Below are 23,150 nucleotides of genomic sequence, written 5' to 3'. Positions count from 1 at the left end.
CAGGATTTAGGGGTCATTTGGATGTCATAGCTAACATAATCTGGCCTCATATTCCCACTCTGACTTAATCACAGGACTTTGTTCAACCTGATCCAGCTGCAAGGAAGATTAGTGTCTTCCACACGCATCTCTGGTGAGGTTTCCTGATGCCCAGCAAGAGGGATGGAGGTGGGGACCTACCAGCCCCAGGGTTTTATCCTCAGCTGGTCGGAGCGATCGGTTCAGCCCTGCAAGCACCAGCAGCAGCAAAACACAGGACAGCGTGTCCCCACAGTCACTCCAAGGTCAAACTGCAAGCGAAGCAGCCACCGGCTAACTCCATATTTACCTGGGTAGGTGCTGGTGAGCATCCTCCGGTGGTGACTGGAGGAGGAAGCTGGTGCTGGGCTGTGGGGCATCTTCATACCCAAGGGCTTGGGAGTGCACGTGGACTTCAGGTTGCCCAGAGCAGTGGTGGCTGCCCCATCCCTGGAGGTGTTCCAGGCCAGGTTGGACGGGGCTTGGAGCCCCTGATCCAGTGGGAGGTGTCCCTACCCATGGCAGGGGGTGGAACTGGATGGGCTTTAAGGATCCTTCCAAGCCAAATCATTCTATGATTCTATGACTTTGGAACCTAAGCAGCCCAGGGACAGCTTCCCCACCTTTTCTGACTCCACAAAAACCTGCATAAGAGTTTCTCACAGTGCTAACCTTGCTGGAGAAAGAGCAGCCAAGACCGGTGACCCATCGGTCTGTGCTCAGTCATCACTCAACAGGCTCAGAAGGTCAGAGACGATTTGCAATATTGGGGTTTATTTATAACAGGAGACTGTAAGAACACACTTAGATGGGAATCCCAGAGGGACAGGGAGCTGTGCAAGCACGTAAAGGAACCCTGTGGTGCTTCTCAATGCTGGCTAAGATGTGTTTGGCCAGGACAGGAGCTGGATTTCATTGCTCCAGTCCTCTACGCTGAGAGAGCGAAGCCAACACGGTTGTTGCCCATGTCAAAGACAGTGTAATACTCCTTGAGGAAGACATCACCCAAGATCCAGAGTGGCTGCCCAGTCTGGGACTGCAAGTAGGTTTCCTCAATCCCAAGAGTGCAGTAGCCGTTTTGCTGTAAGGAGGGAAGAATGGGGAGTCAGAGCCTCGGACAAGCTCCAGGAGCAGCTGGGCTGCAGGGAGGAAGAGCACTGCTGCTTGTCAGGAAGCACCAGCTCCTTTCCTGGCCCTCAAGGACTCAGCAGCATGAGGTTGCTCAGGTAATACATACGTTCATGACGTAGGCAGAGGGAGGGAGTGGGAGCTGAGCTCCGTTGATGACGAAGGTGATGGTGGGCATGTTCTGGATCTGGCTGCAGTCAACAGCGTACTGTGGAGAGAGAGAAAAGAGGTTATGACCTGAGCGTTGTCCTGGGGTTACCCATTATCCCAGTATGTGGGACACATGCTTTACCTCTGGCAGAGCTGCCTCACATCCCTGACACCTACAGCTCCATTTTCTCTAGATGCCATGTGGCTTTTGCAGGATCCGGTCAAGCCCCTGGCTTCTGGCTCACTTGCAATCCTCCCTCCTCCTCAAAAGCACCCTCTGAACTTACACCATAGCTGGTCTGCTGGGCACCCAAGGCCTGGACAAAGCTGCCCATGTAGCCCTGGGGCACTGTCAGCAGGAAGGTCCCAGTGTCCACAATGGCCTGGCAGCCCTCACTGCACCAGCCAGTCGCTGACTCTCCAATAGCAAACCTGGAAAAAGAAGAAGAGGGAGAAGGACCTTAAGTACCCACCATCAAACTAAACTTGTCTTGTCTGGATCTCTGTGTCTGGGATGCTCTGAAATGCCTTACTCAGCCCCTGCCGCAAGCCCATACCTGCTGCAATAACCTCAGCATCATAGAACCATAGAATCATAGAATCACCAGGTTGGAAGAGACCCACTGGATCATCGAGTCCAACCATTCCCATCAATCACTAAACCATGTCCCTCAGCACCTCGTCCACCCGTCCCTCAAACCCCTCCAGGGAAGGGGACTCAACCCCCTCCCTGGGCAGCCTCTGCCAGGGCCCAATGACCCTTTCCGGGAAAAATTTTTTCCTAATGTCCAGCCTGACCCTCCCCTGGTGGAGCTTGAGGCCATTCCCTCTCGTCCTGTCCCCTGTCCCTTGGGAGAAGAGCCCAGCTCCCTCCTCTCCACAACCTCCTTTCAGGTAGTTGGAGAGAGCAATGAGGTCTCCCCTCAGCCTCCTCTTCTCTAGGCTAAACACCCCCAGGTCCCTCAGCTGTTCCTCATAAGGCCTGTATCATCTGGAGGACACCTGTACCACCCTCGTTACCTGAGATGCCCACATGGATCATGCCCACTGAGTAGAAACACAACTCACTCATCAATTGCGACCTGCCAGTAGAGCTGCTGGGTCACCGGTGCCCATGAAATCTCCCCTTGGTAGAGCTGAGAGTCAACTCCTCCAAGAATGAGCTCTCCTCCGTAGTTGTAGGTGGGCTGGCTGTGAAAACACAGAATTACAGCAGCAGAGATCAGTAAAGCGAGGGACAAATTCACAAGGAACCTGCGTGGGGACAGGCAGAGGGACACCAGTGCACGCCAGGTGTGCAGGAGGTCCCAGCAGGTTTCTACCGAGAGAAGTAGAAGCTGAAGATGGGCTGGGTGAGCTGGTTCTGCTGCAGCATGCCCTGCAGAGCGGTGGGTGTCCCTCCTGCTGCGAGACCAGGGTAGCCCATCCCCAGGATGCCATCAAAATCGGCGTAGTAGAAAGGCTGGGCTGGCTCGTTCTCGCTGAGCCCGAACTCCTGGTTTGTGACTGTGATGCTCTGGATCTGGAGGGGAAGGGGACACCAGGTCAGCCTGCAGGCTTAGGCAAACCTGAGCAACCAGCGGGTGGGGTGGCCAATGCTCTCAAAGCCCAAAAGAGGATACTTTTAGGTCATAGGTGGTGAAAACACCACCAGGCAGCTGGGAAAATGAGCAGGGATTGGGTTAAAAGAAAGGAAAACCCCAGCTCGGTGAGTGACGGCAGCAATAACCACTTCATACTGGTTCTGCCCATCTCAAGCCCTGGTTTCATAGAATCATAGAATCACCAGGTTGGAAAAGACCCATCGGATCATCAAGTCCAACCATTCCCATCAAACACTAAACCATGTCCCTCAGCGCTTCGTGCACCCGTCCCTTAAACCCCTCCAGGGAAGGGGACTCAACCCCCTCCCTGGGCAGCCTCTGCCAGTGCCCAAAGACCGTTTCCCTGAAATATTTCTTCCTAATGTCCAGCCTGAACCTCCCCTGGTGGAGCTTGAGGCCATTCCCTCTCGTCCTGTCCCCTGTCTCTTGGGAGAAGAGCCCAGCTCCCTCCTCTCCACCCAGGAGGACAAGGAGGGTGCAGGGTTCACTCACAGTCAGCGTGTCGTAGCCCAGCACCACTGTGAGCGCTCCGCTGCCGTAGGACAGGGTGTAGGACTGACCGTTGAGGTTGAAGGTCGAGGATGCGCTGGGGTTGAACGTGGCGTGGTTGGCTGCGGGAGAGAGAAGAGAGCAAACCTGAGCGGGCATTCACCTGGCCACAGGGGGATTTCACTGATGGTGGTTCTGCTGGGAATACACCTGGGAAAGTGGCTTCCACAGCAGAGAATAAGTTGTGAAGAGCAGCATGGGCTGTTTCCCTGCCTCGCGGTTATCCCTAAGGCAGAGTTTGCATCACAATTTTGTCTGCATTGCTCTGGATCTGTTAGAGGGAGTGCAGAGGAGGTCATGGAGGTGACCTGAGGGCCGGAGAACCTCCTACACGAGGACAGGCTGAGAGAGTTGGGCTTGTCCAGCCTGGAGAAGAGAAGGCTCCAGGGAGACCTTAGAGCAGCTTCCAGTGCTGAAAGGGGCTCCAGGAAAGCTGGGGAGGGGCTCTGGATTGGGGTGGCAGGAAGAGGACGAGGGGAACAGTTTTGAGCTGGAAGAGGGGAGATTGAGGTGCGATCTCAGGAAGGAATTCTTCATGATGAGGATTTTGCTTAGGTTGCCCAGAGCAGTGGTGGCTGCCCCATCCCTGGAGATGTTCAGGACCAGATCGGATGGGGCATGGAGCCCCTGATCAGTGGGAGGTGTCCTTACCCATGGTTGGAACTGGATGGGCTTTTATGTCCCTTTCCACCCAAACCATTCCATGATTCTGTGATTAACAAGGCACACAAGGGCACGGGGCTCTGTTTTCTCAGCAAGGTACTAGCTGGTACCAGCATGCTGGGATCATTTTTGGTCTGGCATCCTCATTTCCCCCCTTCTGAGCCTCTCGGGGGGGCTCTAGGCACAGTACTCACTGCAAGCTTCTGTCTGGCAGTAGGTGGAGGGCACCCAGAGGTTGGAGGAACCAGTGTCAAAGAGCACCAAGAAGTTCTGTGGAGGGGTCCCAATGCTGATCTCCCCGAAGTAGGAGGACTGGAGACAAGAAATGGGATATCTCCATCAGCCACAGGTCAGGGGCAGACCAGACTTTCACCTCCCAGTCCTGCACTGGCCTCCCAGAGGCTTGCAGGATGCCAGGATCCCTCTTGCAAATAATAAAGCAGGCAGGAATGGCTTGAACTCTCACCCTTCTTCTCCCACAAGATGTTAATATTAGTTAATATATATAGTTAGTTAATATACTTAGCTAATATCTAGGTAATATACTCAGTTAATACACTTAGTTAATACATTTAGCTAATATCTAGTCAGCCAATATAATTAAGATATAGTTAGTTTATATTACAAATTCTTTTGATACATATAGAGAAGCATCGTTTCTCATGGCTGGGGGAAAGAGTTTGAAATAGAAGCTTGAAGAAGAGTGAAAAAATAAGCAACCTCACTCCTGGAGGCTCAAGGGTGAACAGATCTGACTGCTCCATCAGCTGGGAAGGCAGAGGAAAAGAGAAATGTGTTGTCTGGACAGGCAGCGAGAGGGGAACCTGTGGTACTTACGTCCAGGTGGTTGGTTATCGGCTCGGCCACAACATAGTTCCGACCGAAGCTGTACTTCTGGGCTGGATCGTATTTAGTTTTCTTCAAGTACTCCTCCAGCACTCCAGCCTCTCTCATTTTCTCCCGGGCAGACTTGCCTTTCTTCAGTTGGATTCTGTTCAGAGGGGAAAAAAACCAAGATGCAGCAGGAAATCAGGAGACGACACTGGAATTTTCACATACTCAGTTCTCTTTGAACCTGCTAGGATGGGAGCCCTCTGCTTGGCTGCCCTCCCAGCAAGGGATGCAGCCTGGACTGGGACCACGATGGTCTCTGGAGATGCAGGAGGCTGGAGTCCCACCTGGTTAGACCCGGTCAGCATCCCTGATGTGGGTTACAACCACAGCCAGGCTCTCTTCTCCACCCTCTCCCACTCTTTCTGCCACAGGGCACTCACCTCACCACCCCCTCCGAGAGCTGGAGGCACACCAAGGCCAGGATGAGCCACTTCATGGTGCAAGTGTTGTTCACCGGTCCACGCAAACCCTCTAGGAGACTGCAGCGGTTGTGTTGAGCTGCTCAGACTCCCCAGTTTTATACAGAGAAGCAGTGACCCCCCTCCCCCTTATCTGCTGACCTCTATTTTCCATTACCACCACACGCACCCCCCACATCTTCAAGGGTTTCTTTGTATTTTGGGCCGCAGGGATTTGGAGGAGTTCGTGTCCTTAGTGAGGTGCTCGGGTGAGAATAGAGTGACACGCGCCTTCGATACCGAGATCAAAGTGTTACCATCCGATAAGAGCCCGGCACTTATCGCAGCAAAGAGAGGAGTGACCCAAACGTCACCGTGGTGGGGCGTTATCTGTGTTCAGCAAAACCTTTTCCCAAAACAAAGGCGCTCGTGGCTCGTGGTACAGGATGGAAACATGTAGGACTTTTGTCTGCCCTTCTTCCACTCAGCCACCTGCCCTTGGGGACCTTCTGGTCTGGAGGAGGGTTGGCTGCTGGTGCTGAGGTTTCTCCAGGGCATAGTGCAAAGAGCTTGTGCCAGCTGCTCTGCTCCCTCTGCTCCAGGGGCCCCCACGAGGTTTCTTCTGCTTTCTCGTAGGTGGTTTCCAATACTGTTCTGCCTCCTGGTCTGTCTTCTGCTTCTTAGAATCATAGAATAGTTTGGGTTGGAAGGGACCTTAAAGAACATCCAGTTTCATCCCCCTGCCACGGGCAGGGACACCTCCCACTGGATCAGGGGCTCCAAGCCCCATCCAACCTGGCCTTGAACACCTCCAGGGATGGAGCAGCCACAGCTTCCCTGGGCAAGGCCAGGTTGGATGAAGCTTTGAGCACCCTGATCCAGCGGGAAGCTGGAACTGGATGGACTTTAAAGTCCCTTCCGACCCAAACCATCCCATGATTTTGGGCTATAATCTATATATTTTCTATCAAATGGACCAAAGTGTTCTTAGTTATAACCTAAATATTTTCTAGACCTCCCATGGCCCTGCTTCCACGCAGCCTGGCAATCGTGTTCCCCATCACCGCTGACAGCTCGGTGTCGCTATCGCTGTGCTCATCTCTCGTCAACGCTCTGCACACATTCCGTTGCCACAGGAGCACCAAAGAGTGCGTGTCCTTCGCTGGATATTGAGACTAGAATAAAGCAATTATCTTGTTTGCTAGCAGGATTGATAGAAAGATCAACTTATTAAGATTGGATAAAAAGCAAATGCTGGCTGAAAGCAAAGAGCAGTTATCAAAACGTCAATATTCCCAGTGTTATCTGCGGGTCCCCACGGGGACTCAGCCTTAGCAGAAGACAAAGGAGTAAGGTGCCCTCTACAGCACACGCAAACACATTCGACTTCTGGCACTTCTTGACCCAAAGTTAGACAGCGCTCGTTTGCCGAGGTCTTTAATCTAGCAGGAATCAAGCATTTAGAGTTTCCAACACCAGAGATCTCGTGTTGCAGAGCAGGACTCGGCCAACAGCGCGTGCCCACACCACTCCAGGGCAGGGCATCTCCTCAGGGCATTTCCCTTCTTTGCTCTGTTGCTGCAACCACCCAGCCCACGTGCCAACAGCTCCAGCCCACGTGCCAACAGCTCCAGCCCAGGGAACTCTGTCTGTCCCAGGACAGATTCTCTTTGCATCCCATGTCTGACTCCACCACCTCTTCCAAGGACGCTTCAGGGGTGCAAAACCCCGTTGCCGTGTGAGATGCAGCTGTGTTTACGAACAGTGCATGAGCACACGTATCCTTTCCTCAGCTCTGCACGAGCTGGGTTTAGTGTTTTATTTCCAAAACAGAGACTGTAGTACAGAGATGCACAGCTTCCAGTCACATGAAAATAAATATTCCTCTTTTTCCTACGCAACCATGGGAACAGCTCCTGAAATAAACAGCTAGACTCTAACATTTAAATTCACAAAGCAAGGATCAGTCACTTCATGGTGAGTGGGCACCTTGATCTAGGTGCTCATGGCAGGAGGGGTTGGAACTAGATGGTCTTTAAGGTCCCTTCCAACCCAAACTGTTTTATGATTCTATCTTGTTTTCCCAAAGAGACCTCCAGTTACCCAGCTCAAGCCCAGCCCTCGAGCCGATTCTGGAGCTCTACACCACCTCCTGATGCTCTCCAAACAATCTCCACCTCCCATCAGCGTCCACTCAGGCACCTGAGGTTTCAAAATGCACCCAGCACAAGAGATTTTCCCACCAGACTAAGGAATATCTTGAAAACTCGAAGCCAAAGACCAAGGGCAAATGCCATGCTATTTGCAAGCTGGTTTGCACTTCTTGTTGACGGGGCTATCAAAGTCATCCTAGAAAGAGAAATGAAAAATATTTTCATTGTATGTTCCTGGGACGGGATGGAAATAAAAACATGGGTTTATCGCCATGTGTTATCTCCTCTGTTTCCCTTCCAGTTTCTACCTCCAGCACTTTAGAAAGCCATGAGATGACCCTGAAGGAAACAAACACACAGGTTTGGGTTGGAAAGACACCACACACAAAGCACACTCACTCAGGAAGGCCCAGATGGCCCTATTAGCTGTTCTTAAGTTAATTCCTGCTGGGGAAGAGGTTTCAGAGGGAATTTTACAAGCCAGGGAATTAAACTGCGCATGTTACTGCACCATTAGGTCTCATTTGCTGTAGGGTCTGGAAAAACAAACAAATTGAGACTGCACAGAGCCCTGGCAGGGAACCCATGGGAAGGCCCCGTGCCTCGAGCAAATCAGCACAACCAGGCAGGGCAAAGCCACATCTTGTTCTTGCAAAAGCACCTCGTTCCCACCAGCCCACTCATTCCACCTCTTATCTTTAATTACCCATGGTGGGAAAAGCATGTCTTAAAGGGTAGGTAAGTCCAGAGGCCATGAATATTCCTGCTATGTTCTCAACTTCCAAGGCAACTTAAGGCTTTCCTCCTGATGCTCAGCTCAATGGAAATCTGGTCTGCACCCTCACGGTTTAGTGTTTGATGGGAATGGTTGGACTCGATGATCCGGTGGGTCTCTTCCAACCTGGTGATTCTATGATTCTGTGATTAGCTGTCAGCAATAGCTCTGCCCTAAAGAGACACCACGAAAGAGGCGGTGGCTTCAGAGCCTCAGCTCCTGTACCATGCAGGCCAGAGAACCTCATCCGAACCTTCCCATGAGTTCTGCTCCCAGAAGCACATGGAATTGTCCTGCAAAGATATCCCCACACGTCACCAGCCAGCAGCAAGGGAAGGATGCCTGTCTCTGCATGCCTGTTTCTCATTTTCATTCTTTTTCGTAAGCCTATTGCAGCCAGAGTAGCCAGGTGGAAGACAGGGAGGTCCTCTCATGGAGGGAGACCTGGAAAACAAAGCTTGCAAGAAATCCAGCTTAAACTGCACGAGGACAGCTGGTGATTGTTGGCCTGGCTTTTAGATTTAAATAAAAAGACCAGTTCGCTTTGAAACATGACGATTGTTTCTCTGCACCAGGCACAAAAGACAGGACCACCGGCTAATTGTCATATTCCATTTATTCTGTATACATACGTAGTGCACGTTAACGTGAGACAGGAGCACTCCTCAGAGCGCTGCTGCTGTTCCTCACCTGTACGGTTACACCTGGATGAGCTATAAAGAGGGATTGGATGGATATATCCATAGGAATAACCTGAAGAAGCAATTACACAGCAAGATCAACCCCTCTGGTCAGAGCAACCCAATCCCCGGTGGCCGGAGCCCCGAAGCACCTTTGTTTTTCTGCCACATCAGCATCGAAGACACCAGTACAAGTAACAACAAGGCGAATCACATGGGAGAAGAGCTTGAGAAAACACAGATGCGTCTGAGCCTTTCAACTGTCAAATCACATTCACTTATGGAAGAAAAACAAATGAGATCTCTTCTTTACAATTAGCCTTTTCCACAGCCTGGCCTGTTATTGCCAACTTCAAAGCTCCCAGGATTTCCACTGATGTATTCACCTTCGGTCCTGTTCGCTAACAGGAATTTAAACCTGTTCTACCTGCACGTAGCACTTTGAGATGAGCCAACTTTGGGGGAACGACAAACTTCCCAGAAAGACGGACAGCAGCCCTCCCACGAGCCGAATTGAGGCAATGAATTCATTAATGAGCATTCGTTAATGCAGTCAAGGTACCACCCGAGAGGGCTGAGCAGCATCAAATGGAGGGGAGAAAAACAGCTGAGAGAACAGACAGCAGTAATATCAGCCCTGGGTTGTTTTTCTTCCCCAGGGAACAGCATGGCTTAGGTTATAAAAATAACAATATTTCAATAATAACCATCATTCCAGTCTCTTTGCAGAAATATGGATCTTTTAATCTTCAGAATCCAGCCTCTCCTTTGCCACCCTCTCCCTGTAAGGCAGGTAGAATGCATGGAGAACTCAAACATCCCTCCCTTGGGAAAAGCAGGCACAAAAAAAATGAGTCAAAAAATCAAATCAACTCCCTCCCACAATAAAAAACAGCCGAGCACTGGGAGAAGCTGTATTCCTACCGACAGGTTCTTAGGAAAGGGAAAAGATCTATTTATGCATTCAGCAGAGAAGAAATACCAGGGGAAGAAGTCTGATTGATTAACTCAAAACTCAAACAAGCACCACTTAAAAAGGTTAAGACAGTCGAATTCTCTCTGCGTAGCACGTGGCTGCTTACCAAGCCATCCCCTGAAGTTCAATCTTGCAAGGAGAGGAGAGGACGCAGTCCAGTCCCCAGCAGGGGCTACACAAACCTGCTCTGGAGCAAAGTATGTAAACCAATAGCTAAGGTCAGTCATCACCCACATGAGCTCCGTTTTGCTGCCTCAACCTTTTCTTTTTCTGAACTAAACAAGGTCTCAGCAAATGCAATATTGGCTGAACACAGCTCCGCTTTCCAAGTTACATTAAGGCAAATCACCTGCCTTGCAGAAGCTTGGGAGAGTAAGAGACCTCACAGCTTGAGGGACTGACTCCAGAGCAGGTTTCAGATGGACATGTTCTCACTCGCTTCCTCCTCATTATCCATTGGATGCACAGAGCCCTGGATGAATCCTTCTGAATCAAACCCAGATTTACAGATGCAGCCACGAAGGGTGAGGCATTCTGCTCTATGGAGGCGATCTTCTCTAGGGGGGATCTTACATGGTTGAAAGAGTGGGAGGAGTATCCCTAGTTTATGTTCCCATCTGAGTAAGCAAGCACATATATATTAGTATGCATCCACTGGAAAAGTCCAGCAAACTCATGTGTAAGGCTCAAAGAAAAAACTGCAAGATCCATCTCTACAAAGTGCATTAATCATAGGATCGTGGAATCATTAAGGTTGGAAAAGACCTCTAAGATGATCCCAGTCCACCCGCACCGTGCCTACTAAACTATGTCCCCAAGTGCCACAGCCACAAGTTTTTTGAACCCCTCCAGGGATGAAGACTCCCCCACTGCCCTGGGCAGCCTCTGCCAGGGCTTCACCGCTCTTTTGGTAGAGAAATTGGTCCTAATATCCAATCTAGCCTGGCTCTGGCACAACGTGAGGCCATTTCCTCTCACTCATTACTTGGGAGAAGATACCAACACCCACCTCACTACAACCTCCTCTCCAGGAGCTGCAGAACGATGAGCTCTCCCCTCAGCCTCCTCCTCTCCAGACCGAACACCCCCAGGTCCCTCAGAACACCTGACGAAGGTACAACACGTTGCATAAACACAATTTGGAACCAGAAGACAACAGTGACAAGGAGCACACTTGGATGTCCTCTTCACCTTTCAGCCCAACACCGGTTTCTCCTCTGAACCCATTTCAAGCGTGGCCACTAGAGGAAGCTGCAGCACCCGTGAACGGGGAGAAACCCAAACCAGGGTCATTTTGTGCTCCTGGGGCTCCAAGAACAACTGCCTCTACGTTCTAACATCACTCCGGTCTTCCCCTGCACTTCCCCACCATCTGAAAAAGTAAATACTAAGGAGTTCTCAACGGGTCCTGGATACTTAATGTGGACATTGCTCTTGGGAAGTTTTCCAGAAAAGCCAAAAATGGAGAAAATCCCTGATGCGCACCCAGAAAGCCATCAGGGAGCATCAGGGACCACTTCCTCCTTTTTTCCCTTTCTAGGGAAGAGGGGAACAAGTATTTTGCATTTCTCAGCTCAGGCAGAGGAGAAGAGGCTCCCAGAGCCCTGTCATGCCACGTGGGAGCTGCCAGTGCTGTCCCCGAGGGTGACACAGCTTAGAAACTCTTTATTTAAATGGTTTATTTAAAGCTTAACATAGTTAACTTTATATATATAAACAACTTCCTCTCTCCCTTCCCTAAATGACAGCTGGCTTTAGGGGGATATGTCACTTGTCTTTTTTTTTTCCTTCAAATAAAGTCATTTGGCATACATATAAAAATACATTACTTGGGTTTCCTTTCAGTTCTAGATCACACAAGGGCTGGGGCAGAGTTAAAAACAGAAGACAGGCACAAGCAACGGCTTCCAAAAAAAAGGATAAAAAGGTGAAATTAAGCATGTGGTGTACTTCAAATTCATAGTGCAACAGCAAGTTAAGCAATCTATGTCCTGCCAACACAAACATGGCATTCTTCACACTTTTATCACTCTTCCTGCTCTGCATGGCACATGCCCTTGCTCCCCAAATGGTCCCATTTCAATATGACCTTACAGCACCAAAACCAAAAAGGCTGAACTTCCAAAAAGCTGGAAATCCTGCTTCTGGACCTAAGAAGCAGCTGGACGATTGAGCTCTTGTTTCCCACTGTAGGCTCATGACTTTGACATCAGCAAACATTAGGGACAAGAAAACAGCAAGGCTTAATGTTTCTGCTGGACACCTCGCAAACCACTGCATCTCTCAACTCCTATCCTAGGGAGGAAGATGAAGAGAAGCCAGCAGAAAGGTGGCACTCCAGAGTACCCCAGAGCACTTCTGTCTCATCAAAACAGCCTGTAACAATCAAAAGTTATACAGGGAGGGATCAAGCTGCAGTGTGTCAGCGTGCGGAGAGGGGTGATGGAACATCCTGCAACAGGAGAGGAGCAGAGACCTCACAGGACCTCACAGAGAGGCCTGACAGCCCAGCTTAGACTCAGCCCTGGCATCAACAGAAAAAAATCCACATCAAAGGCCACAAATTTACCTGAGAGCCAAAATTTAGCCCTTCCAAGTCCATAGTTGTAAGTAACAAACTGCACATTCACTGAAAACACTAATCAAATATTTCTCATGGATCCAGGCACGTGGGTGTAGGCAATGACTTCGATACAACTCCAAGCTCGGCTGCTTGGCAGCTCTGCTCGCACTCCCACGTCTCCCGTACCATTTCCCACCCACCCTCCGACAGTCAGTCCCCCTGTTAACAAATCATTTGATTCACAGTTGCTCTTTTCCTCAACTGCGGCTCAGCAAAGCCACCAACCTCTCCCGAGGTCTGTTCCCCAGGCACGAGGAGCGAGCCACAGCGAGGACACATTTCATATTGGCACCGGTTTTGGCAGTTACCACTGGGATGCAAAAAACCCCCATTTAATAAATAAATAAGTAAATAAATAAATAAATAAACACCACTTCTGAACAGCCACCAAAAAGAACCCCTAAAAATCAAAACAGGATATGGCACAAGTGAAGTTTTCTACACCAAACCTCAAATCTCTCCCTTAGCCACAGTCTTTCTCTCCTCTTTTAAAGCAGCGTCTCTTCAGGAGATCAGGTTTATATTATCACAGTGTCTGTGCTGCTCTATTCATTTCTAGAGTTGCCCAATTTAAAATGAATCTGAGAAAGGGACAGAAGCATAAAAAGCTTCTACGAGCTTAGAGAAAACAAGTAACAGTGCAGAGGGGAGAAAGGAGTGAGTTGAGGGAAGGGGGGATGCAGCACAAGCTCCCGTATCACCAGGGACCAGCGAAATCACAAGGCAAAATCTAGCTTTGGAGTGGCCCAGCTCACCTGGAGTCACAAGGCACGAAATCCATGGGGAAGGGGCTTGATTTGCAACAGAGCTCCTAAAGGAACTCGCTTTTGCAAAAGCTTCTTCACCACGCTACTGCCCTGCCTCTGCAGCCAGGCTGCTGGCACTGCTCACAGAGCTGCCAGGGGAATACAAGCCTGTATCCACGACTCTTCCTGGCCCCTTCTGCCCCTTTCACCAGAAATTAAACCTTCAAACAGCATGATCAAATACCTCAAGAAGGCTTTAAAAACAAACTACACAGAAGAGATGGCGAGGGGAAGATGGACAGACAGACTAGCCTTAAACATCAGCTGTAGGAGCCATCCCATGACACCAAGTAACAGGGAAAACAGGGAAGCAGAAGGTAACGACGCATGGAAGTAACACCGGGCATACACTGAAGGGCAGATATCGAAGCCACGAGACAGTGCTTGCACTTGGCATTCCCCCTCACAGAGGCAGGTCAGTGCTGTTATGTCGAGTTTTCCGCGATGTCCCATCATCCCTCGGCAGGGCCCTTTGCAAACTGGACATGGCCGCTGTCTTTTTGAGGTCAATGACCGCGTAGGAGTCCGTCCGGTGGGCTTCGTGGGTGGCAGCAGGAGGTGGGACACGGGGGACAGGCAGGTTCGCCCGTCCCTTGCGCGGCTCAGCCTCCAGGTCCACCTGGATGTAGTTGAGCTGCCGCGGCTGCTCCGGACAGGGCCGGGGGAAGTCGAAGTTGAAGACGTTGGGCACGCAGCCGCGACGAGGCTTTGGCAGGAAGCCGCTGCGCCTCTGGCTGCCGCCGCCCCCGTGCAGCGCCGTGTTCTCCGAGTTCATGTAGTTCTGCAGGGGATCTTCTTCACCAGCCTCGGAGAAGCCGCTGGGGGAAGGCGTCAGTGCATCCCCGGCACCCACATCCTCCTCACCCTGCCGGAGCGGCTGGCACTCCCAAACCGGTGGCAGCGACGGCAAGTTCTCGTAGTGCAGCAATGCCGTTTTGCGATGGGAGCAGCCAGGTAGGCCTGTGTCCTCCCGGGAGAGTTTCAAGCGCCCGCCTCGGCAGAGAGAGGAGGTGCTGGGGGGCAGCAAGCCGTTGATGTTCTCGTAGACGCACTGCGGGGAAGGACACTCCTCACATTCGTTGTTGTTGTTGTTGGGGGGGTAGAAGTGCGTCCTGCACTCCCGGTGGTGCCGACACACGCTGCTGTAGTTGGACGTAGGACCTAACACGAACTTAACCTCCCCGGGCTGCAGAAAGACCTGGGGATTGCGGTCTTCGAGGGAGCAGCTGTGGTTCCTATGGGGGAAAGGAGGGTGGGCTTCAGGCAAGGAGTGCATACAATGCCGGCCCCTCGGCTCCTGATCACCATTAGCCGTGTTGACGTAGGTGTGGGACTGCAAGGAGAGAAGCAGAGGGACAGTGAAAGGAGAAGAGACAAGAGCAAAGCAGCTGCCAGCAGCTGAGAGTCCAACAGGAACACAAAATTCCTCGGTGGCTGATGAAGCAGGAGGAGATGAAAGACTTTCAAGTTGGAAATACTTTGTGGAGCCAAACACAAAAGCCATTTCTGCGTTTGCGGGCTCAACAAGAGGCAAAAAGCAGTCCAACTGCAGAAGATACACACTGTCTATCCCACACTCGATGCACGTGGCACAGAACAAAAAGCAAAGCCACTCGGAAAATATTTCCTCGAGTGGCTTACACTGGTGATACTGCAGCACTCACACCTACCTTGGCTTCCCTGACAATGTCGAGACAAGCTGGACTTTGTAGGGAAAAACGCTAATTTCTAAAACTGAGAACAGAGAGCTGAACATTTAAAAGATTCTGAACCTGATGTGCATCTGTAGACCAGTTTAGGGGCCAACAGATAGGGCAGCACAACTTGGACTCGCAAGCTAAGGGCTGTTGTTAAATAATCACCATGCAAACACAAGTAGATTAAGGAAGCCAACTCAGTCAGCCTTGACAGAGCGCCTGTTCCAGTGAAGTGTCAGGAAGCAGAAGCCTCCAAGAGCCAAATGAAGCAAAGAATAAAAGGATAACAAGGTATGAGGATCCCTTCAGCTTTGCTGGAGTAAGAAAAACCCAGAACCACACAGTTCTACCCGCAAAAGAAGCTCGTCCATCGCTTGCAAACAGCAGAATTTAGGAGATCCAGGTTTACCTGCTCATCAGGCCCAATAAGAGCATGAGTAGACTCATCGCCCACAGAGGAATGCCTCAGGCTGCTCACGGAGGGGTGGCGGGCTGCAGAGAATGAGAGGGTTTCTCCAGGGAAGCTAGGAAATCCATTGGGAAATCCTGGGACAGTGTACCCTAGACCTGAGAAAGAATCAAGAGAGAGAAGTATTACAGCACTGGTTTGGTACAAAAGAGAGTTGACTTTGTTTCCACAGGAAGCTGGCTTCTTACGGGCACCCTGCAAGCCAGAATCTGCCTTTCTGGGGGATCAAGGAACCATGGAATGGTTTGGGCTGGACGGGACATTAAATCCCATCCTGACCATGAAGTAACCAGCATAAATACAAAGGCTATATCCTATTGTATCGGAGTCACTCCTAATAGAGAAGGAATTGAACAAACCCAAATTCTTCCAGATGTGGCTTCCTCTAGGAATCACCTGATCCTCAGACATTCTACTTAAAAAGGACACTTGGCAGCCGTTCGGATGAAAACCAACAGAAGGACAACAACTCAGTTGACTATTTGACGGGTTTTTTGTTGCCATTTCCTTGGAAACAACATACCACATTGCAGACGAAGGGGGCTTTAAAATAACCACGCTGCATGGGGTACACATGGACATAAAGATATGGGTCAGCACCGAGGCAGCGCATGGAATAGATCCATGGAATGTAAAGGATAACATCACATAAGTGGCTGCAGGCATGGCCTGTGTCTGCGTTCTCCCTTCTTCTCCCCAGATACTGAAGAAACCTTACTGTTGGGTGTCTGGGTGTTCCGGGAGAGCTCCCGCTCCGTGGGGTGGCTGTTCCTGGTGATGACAACAGGTTCTTCCACTACGTTGATGCTGTTGCACTGCATCAGGTCTTGAAGCAGATTAAAGATCTCCTCAGCCCTGGAACACTTGAAGGCAAAAATCCCTGCGCAGTAACGGAGAGGAGGGTCAGAAACACAGGAAAGTGATCTTGCTTTAACAAGAGTATCTGTGATTCCTGGCTGTAAATGAAGAGGCAATACTGATTCCTTTTGCTGCGTTTAACACAATCCCTGAAACCCACAGAGAAACAACTCAGTGGATTAATTCATCACCAGAAATACAATACCATGACTACCAAATGGCCAAACAGTGCATTATTACAAGAAAAAAAGCAGTAAGAGGTGTGAAAGAGACAGGCTAACCAGTCCTGTTTCATCTCTAATCTTCTATTCTAACTCTCAAGCTCTCACTGCCAGGTGAAGGCCTATCCAGTTACTGCTCAAAGCTGAACTGGGCGTCGTGGAGTGTGCACACGAGGGATAGAAAAGAATGCCACATTTCAAAAATATATGGAATTAAACAGTTTTTCCCAAAATGAGTAGCCCAAACCAGAGCCGGCGTAAGCACAGCTAACCAATCCCAAGCTGGCACACAAACACATGCACAAAAGCCATAGCAACGAGAATGGCATGGCAACAATGGCTGCTACCCCGAAGAATAAGGATTAAAAGCTTCTAGCCCCCCAAAATAACCATATCTGCCATGTATAAGGCAGAAGGAGTCCTCCAAATAAAATTAACTAAGCAGAAAAAGATCCTACAAGGAAGGGAGAAAACTCATCAAAACACAATGCCATCTGTCTCATTTCTGTCTGCATTAAGACTGATGAGTAAGTCTGTGTCTGCTAAGGATTTTATAAACACAGAATCGTGGAATGGTTTGGGTTGGAAGGGACCTTAAAGCCCATCCAGTTCCAATGCCCCCATCATGGGCAGGGACACCTCCCACTGGATCAGAGGCTCCAAGCCCCATCCAACCTGGTCCTGAACACCTCCAGGGATGGGGCAGCCACCACTGCTCTGGACAACCTGGGCCAGGGCCTCCTCACCCTCACAGGAAAACATTTCTGCCTAAGATCTCATCTCCATCTCCCCTCTTTCAGCTAGAAACCTGTCCCTGCACTCCCTGATCAAGACTGCCTCCCCAGCTTTCCTGGAGCCCCTTTCAGCACAGGAAGCTGCTCTAAGGTCTCCCCGCAGCCTTCTCTTCTCCAGACTGAACAACCCCAACTCTCTCAGCCTCTCCTCATGTGGAAGGGTATGAGATCATCTCCGTGAACTCCTCTGGACCCACTCTAACAGATCCGTGTCCATTATGGATCCATGAGCCATAATATATGAAAAAAAAACCACTCTGCTTTGTCACCTCTTCCTGGACCTAAATAAAACAAAAAAACCAACCATACACAGGGCAGAATTCTCACCACTGATCTGCATCCTGCAAAAGGTGAAAGAGAAAACAGAGACGAGCAATTCCCATCGCTGGCAATTGATAAGCCACAACTCCAGGAGAGAAAACCCCCACTAGCATAAACATAAAAATGGAGCATACGGCACCACAGATTTGTGCAGTGCTTTGCACAGACACTGAGCAGTCACATGGAGCCCTTTTGGATAAGGAGGAGTTTACAAACACATTAATAGAAAGAAGAAACTTTTTTTTTTTTCCCCCAGGGATGAAGACGCCAAGAAAATGTTCAGCTCTTTAACAGCAAGAGAGACAGACTGGTAAAGGAACTAACAGGCACCATTGTAGAACTGGAGTCTATTCCCAGCGCTGCTGATGACTTGGCATGTACTCCTGGGTGACTCACTTCCCTTCTCTGTGCACAGCATCCCCATGCATAAAACCAGTACAACGTAAAATCCCTTTCCCTCTACGTTACAAAGCGCTGCCAGACACAAAATGCAAAGCATTAAGTGGAACTAGCACTTAACCACAACAGTGAGAATGCATCGAGAAATGCAAAATGTGCTCAAGCACTGCTGCTAGTGTGTATTTGGCACCTCTGTGGAATTAGCAAACCCTAAGAGGGACCTCAAAAAGGGGCAAGTGATGCCTTTTCACTTTATTCCTGAGTTAAAAGATGCCTAACAAAGCTTTAGTCTTGCAAAAAGTACTTTCCAGCTCCTAAGGAAAGAAGTCCAGCAACCTCTCCTACTGTGCATCATTCAGCACCAAAACACAGAGCTCACAGAGCAACAAACACCCTCTTCGACGCTGAGTCCGCCCTGTCCAATTCTCAGCCTGCTTCTCCGATTCCCTTGGGAGCAACACCATCAGACCATCGGATTTATGCCCAGGTCCTGAGCCATGATGTTGTTCTCATTAGTGTTTTAATCAGGAGAATTAACTGTACGTGCATGCAGGCTCTGGTATTCTGGGAGAACAGAGGCTGCAAAAGAACCTGTTGATTCACGAGATGCAAGAATTCAGGAAGGCACAAGCATCAGCTCACTCTGGCTGCCTGGGAACTGAAATCTCAGCGTTCGTTCCTCCAGGAACCCCCACACTCACCCTGCCCCGTCTGGCAGCGACGACCACTCTCGAAAGAGAAGAGGTTGGAGTCGTAGCCATAGCGGCGCAAGCAGAGGTAAGGCCACCTGACAGCATCTCGCTTGTGAGTGTGCAAGATGAGCTCCGTCTGTGTCAGCTCCATAATCCCAGATCCCAGCTCGTTACCTTCATCATCCACGTTCGTCACCTACAGGGGCCACAAAGGAAAACTCATTGGTATGCAAAAAAGCCCACCCACGAAGACGCTGCGATTCTGGTGGATTCCCCCTTTACTCTCAGCCTTTTTCTCTGCTGAGAGCAGGAATTCTTTGCTGGCAGAAGGCGCCGAGCTGGCAGCCCTGGAGACGCTGCGCTTGGCAGCTGAGCTGACGTGTCTCAGCGCCGACACTGGAACACGGCCCTGAGCAATAAAAGGTTTCTCTCCAGGTCCCCATTTCCTTGCACGGGCTGAATCTCGGTGCAGAGGCAATTTCTACTGCAAATATAAACACATTTGCAGCAGAGGTTGCTTAAGGAAAGGAAAAATAAAACCACCAAAACAAAACAGCAATGCATTTGCAAATCTTATCAAGCAAAAGACTTCTCTGCCAGAGCAGAGGTTTTCTTTGCTTTCATGCCTGGAGTCCAACTCGTGCTGGGCTTTGTCAGTGCTCTCACAGACTCTCTGATGGGGACGGAGATGTGCTACTTACCTTAAATTTGGTGGGATGGTTGTCTGGGATGCTGTCTCTGCACAGGCAACTGCAGCAGCTCCCCATGACGTCAGTGTAAGAGGCAATCCCTGAGGACACAAAACAGAGGACAATTGTGTTTTCAAACCAACTCCTCCTCTCCTCTCCAAACACACAGCTTGTTTCCTCCTCGATCCACTTGCACGTGGCCCAGTGGGTTTGGGTCTCAAACTCTTCAATGCATTCCCCAATTAATGGACAGCTCACAAGATGAGGCTAATTAAAAATAGCAGCTTTCTTACCATTAGGCAATTGTTGGATTTTTTTTGAGGAGTGAGAAGAAATTCCCACTACTGTCCCTCTATCTCCTTTGGGACTTCATGGTAACCAGGTGTCAAAGTCACCTAAACCTGAAGGGAAACTGTTCCATCCTCCACCTGGCAAAGAGAACATAATTAAACAAAGAAAGAAAGAGAGAAGATTAAAAAAAAAGGGTGGGAGGAGGACTGTGACTAAGTTCCCCTCAAATGTGGGAACAAACTGGTGCCCAGAGCAGGGGTGGCTGCCCCATCCCTGGAGGGGTTCAAAGCCAGGTTCATGGGGCTTGGAGCCCCTGATCCAGTGGGAGGTGTCCCTGTCCATGGCAGGGGTGGGACTGGATGGGCTTTGAGGTCCCTTCCAACCCAAACCATTCCATGATTCTATAAAATATCAGAAAGAAGGCAGGGACACTCTTTTTTTAATTAACTACCTGCATTTATACAAATATAGAAAATAATTCTGCACAGATGGACTGTGATTTCTGAAAAAAAATCTACAGGTAAAAAAGCTAAAAGCTACTTCTTAGCTTTGGGATCCAACACAGAAGTGAGAGCTCCTCAGAGCTACCGTAGTTCAAATAAAACACAACAGGAATACTGAATGGCTGAGAGTGGTGAGGATATGAGGAATCCCACACATCTGCTGCTTAGGAATGTGAAGATACCTTCACTCGACAGAAGGTCCTTAAGGGTCAGAGCACTGGCAGCCTTAACAGCAAGCAAACACCACATCTGCTCCATCTTGGCCTACGAAAAGTACCAAACGCCAGAAAACATCAAGGCTCTGCTACCTGACAAGAGCCACCAAGCACAAGCATCCAGCAGGCAGGAGCCACAAGTGTGAGTAGTGAGGAACGCTGCTATCTTTGATGCAAAAAGGACTCCACATCCATTCTCAGGCAGGGGATTCAGCAGCAGATAACAGGAGAGGATGCCATGTTTCCTTTGGCAAAAACAGCTGAGGATCTCTCTATCTGAGGTGTGAGAATAAAGCCATATGGATAACCAGCCTGGCACCGGAGCGGTAAATAAAATGAAAAGGCTATTGGAAACCTCTCACCCTGCCTCAACAGTAGCTCCAGATTAAGCAATGAATCACAGAATTGCATCTCCACGCGGAGCCACGGTGCACGGCTGCCCTCAGGATCCCTCGCGGCGCAGAGGGACAGGGAAGAGCTGGCAGTGAGCTGACCAAGAGGTCCCATTTCTTTTATACATCGCAACAGAACCTATATCACCTTCCACTGCAAGCCCATACCTTCACCTTGGGCCCTGAGGAGTTCCCTACCACATCCTAACCCTGGAGGATCCCCCAGAAGAGGAATGTTTTCTTTGGAGCGAGGTGAAGGAGCTCAGATACAAATCACACCGGTCACTCCTGCCCTCCTGCCCATACCGGTCACTCCTGACAGTAATAACACCACACGCTCCCTGTTCAGCGCCGCATCCTGCTCAAGCCATCCTATTTGTTTTTCAAGACTCCGTGTGCATTTACTCCCCGCTGACCTTACAGGCTTTGATCTATAATTTAGCGACAGATCCCTCTCCCTCTATCAAATCTGGTCACTAGTGCCCTTGTCCTCTAGCATCGCTGCCCTCCCACTTCCACCTCATCAATTCCCCGACCTGAACCAAAAACCTTGTAGAAAATACGTTACTTTTGACCCTTCTTCTTTATTCCTTTCTCCCTCTGGTGCTCCCTCTCCTGTGTCTATCTAACCTGCAAGGGAGTGAGGTTGAAGCGCTGTCACCTGTCCTGAAAGCTTATGGCCAAAACAGAGAAAACAAAGCATTGGGAGATCCCTCAACACTACCTCAGTGCTTCTCACTGCTCCTCGTTGTTGAATATTTGTGTGGCATCCCTTTCACGCAGGCACTGAGACTCTCAAGACTCCAAACTCTTGCTTTTGACAGGCACCTTTCTGAGTTCAGAGCCAGTCAAGCCACACACTCCAAGAGCAGAATACGCTTCCTTGCCAGCCTGAGCACGCGCCTCCCACGACCTCCAGCCTCCTCTCCTGCCAGCACCCAAACCCAAATCCTCCTTGAAACGTTCACAGCCCTCCTTGGCCCAAACCACACCTCACATCTCCCCGTTTCAGAGCCGAGATGCTCGTTCTCCTCCCAAACCCTCTACTCCTACTGCTCTGTCTGTACCCCCCAAGGCTGCAGAAGACCGCTCATGCCTCCAAGCCTTTCTCCTAAACACGGCACTGAAGAAAACAGTCCACCTAGTGCCAAAAGACCAAGGAGACCCAGCACCACTAGGATAGCCCTGCAGAGGGATACCTGGTGTGGAAATGTTCACGGCCCCACACCGACCTACCTGTAACACCCACAGCTCCCCAACAGAAGGGGGTAGGGGGGCACCCCCAGGGGCAAGAGGGGCTGGAGGGTCGAGGAAGGGGCCTGCAAAGCCCATGGGGACAAAGAACATGAGGAAGAGGCAAATCCCAAGCAGGGAGAGGGGAAGTGGTTGCAAACTGGTGGACCAGGAGTGCGAGGGGGACACGGAAGAAGGATGGGGAGGGGGCACAGGGAGGCAGAGGGGGGCTGGGAAGTAGGGACAGTCGGGAAGGGGGGCAGGGGCACAGAAGGGACAACGGGGCAGGAGGCACAGGGGTTGGCAGGGAGGTGGGGGCAGTGGGGCAGGGGGCAATGGGGAAGGGGGCAATGGCAGGGGAAGCAATGGGGGGGGCAGGGGGCAACGGGGCAAAGGGGGGAGGCAATGGGGTGGGGGGGGAGGCAATCGGGTGGGGGGGGAGGCAATCGGGTGGGGGGCAAGGCGGGGAGGCAACGGGGCTGGGGGGGCAGGCAACGGGGCTGGGGGGGCAGGCAACGGGGCTGGGGGGGCAGGCAACGGGGCTGGGGGGGCAGGCAACGGGGCTGGGGGGGCAGGCAACGGGGCTGGGGGGCAGGCGGGGGGGAGGCAACGGGGCAGGGGGGGAGGCAACGGGGCAGGGGGGGAGGCAACGGGGCAGGGGGGGAGGCAACGGGGCAGGGGGGGAGGCAACGGGGCAGGGGGGGAGGCAACGGGGCAGGCAATGGGGCAGGGGGCATAGGAAGGTGGTAGGGAAGCAGGGAGCGATGGAGCTGAGGGCACAAGGAGGCAGGGGACGCGGCGGGGAGGCCGGGGGTCGGTACCTGAGGCGCTGCCCGGCTCCGCCGCGCGGGAGCTGAGGCCCGGCCCCGCGCTGCCGGCCGGCCCTGCCCATTCCCTACCGGGCCGGGGCTGCTGGGCCCCGGGGGCGGGTCGGGCCGGGGCTGTGGGCCCCGGGGCCG

General features: G+C 51.1%; 2 protein-coding genes across 4 annotated transcripts; both read right to left on the bottom strand.

The window, feature by feature from the left end:
* Positions 1-794: 794 nt before the first annotated feature.
* On the bottom strand, positions 795-11,248 carry LOC138730744 (pepsin B-like). 3 transcript variants are annotated; one of them, XM_069876224.1, is made up of 9 exons: positions 11,180-11,248; positions 4,950-5,103; positions 4,307-4,424; positions 3,393-3,511; positions 2,619-2,818; positions 2,365-2,487; positions 1,584-1,728; positions 1,256-1,354; positions 795-1,099 (listed from the first exon to the last, which is right to left on the bottom strand). In XM_069876224.1, the coding sequence occupies exons 2-9, from the start codon at positions 5,064-5,066 to the stop codon at positions 947-949; spliced, it is 1,074 nt and encodes a 357-aa protein (XP_069732325.1). In that variant the 5' UTR covers positions 5,067-5,103; positions 11,180-11,248; the 3' UTR covers positions 795-946. The 3 variants fall into 3 exon arrangements, with proteins under 3 accessions (XP_069732325.1, XP_069732326.1, XP_069732323.1); XM_069876225.1 differs by lacking the exon at positions 11,180-11,248 and adding an exon at positions 5,595-6,017; XM_069876222.1 differs by lacking the exon at positions 11,180-11,248 and adding an exon at positions 5,387-5,462.
* FRS3 (fibroblast growth factor receptor substrate 3) lies at positions 8,931-23,116 on the bottom strand. Its single transcript, XM_069876221.1, has 7 exons — positions 23,013-23,116; positions 19,851-19,985; positions 19,570-19,658; positions 18,878-19,064; positions 16,302-16,463; positions 15,524-15,681; positions 8,931-14,750 (listed from the first exon to the last, which is right to left on the bottom strand). The coding sequence occupies exons 3-7, from the start codon at positions 19,633-19,635 to the stop codon at positions 13,821-13,823; spliced, it is 1,503 nt and encodes a 500-aa protein (XP_069732322.1). The 5' UTR covers positions 19,636-19,658; positions 19,851-19,985; positions 23,013-23,116; the 3' UTR covers positions 8,931-13,820.
* Between the last annotated feature and the right edge of the window lie 34 nt (positions 23,117-23,150).

The sequence above is a fragment of the Phaenicophaeus curvirostris genome, chromosome 24 (genome assembly GCF_032191515.1).
Source record: "Phaenicophaeus curvirostris isolate KB17595 chromosome 24, BPBGC_Pcur_1.0, whole genome shotgun sequence".
Taxonomy (NCBI): Eukaryota; Metazoa; Chordata; class Aves; order Cuculiformes; family Cuculidae; genus Phaenicophaeus; species Phaenicophaeus curvirostris.
This window is presented reverse-complemented; position numbering and strand designations above follow the sequence as displayed.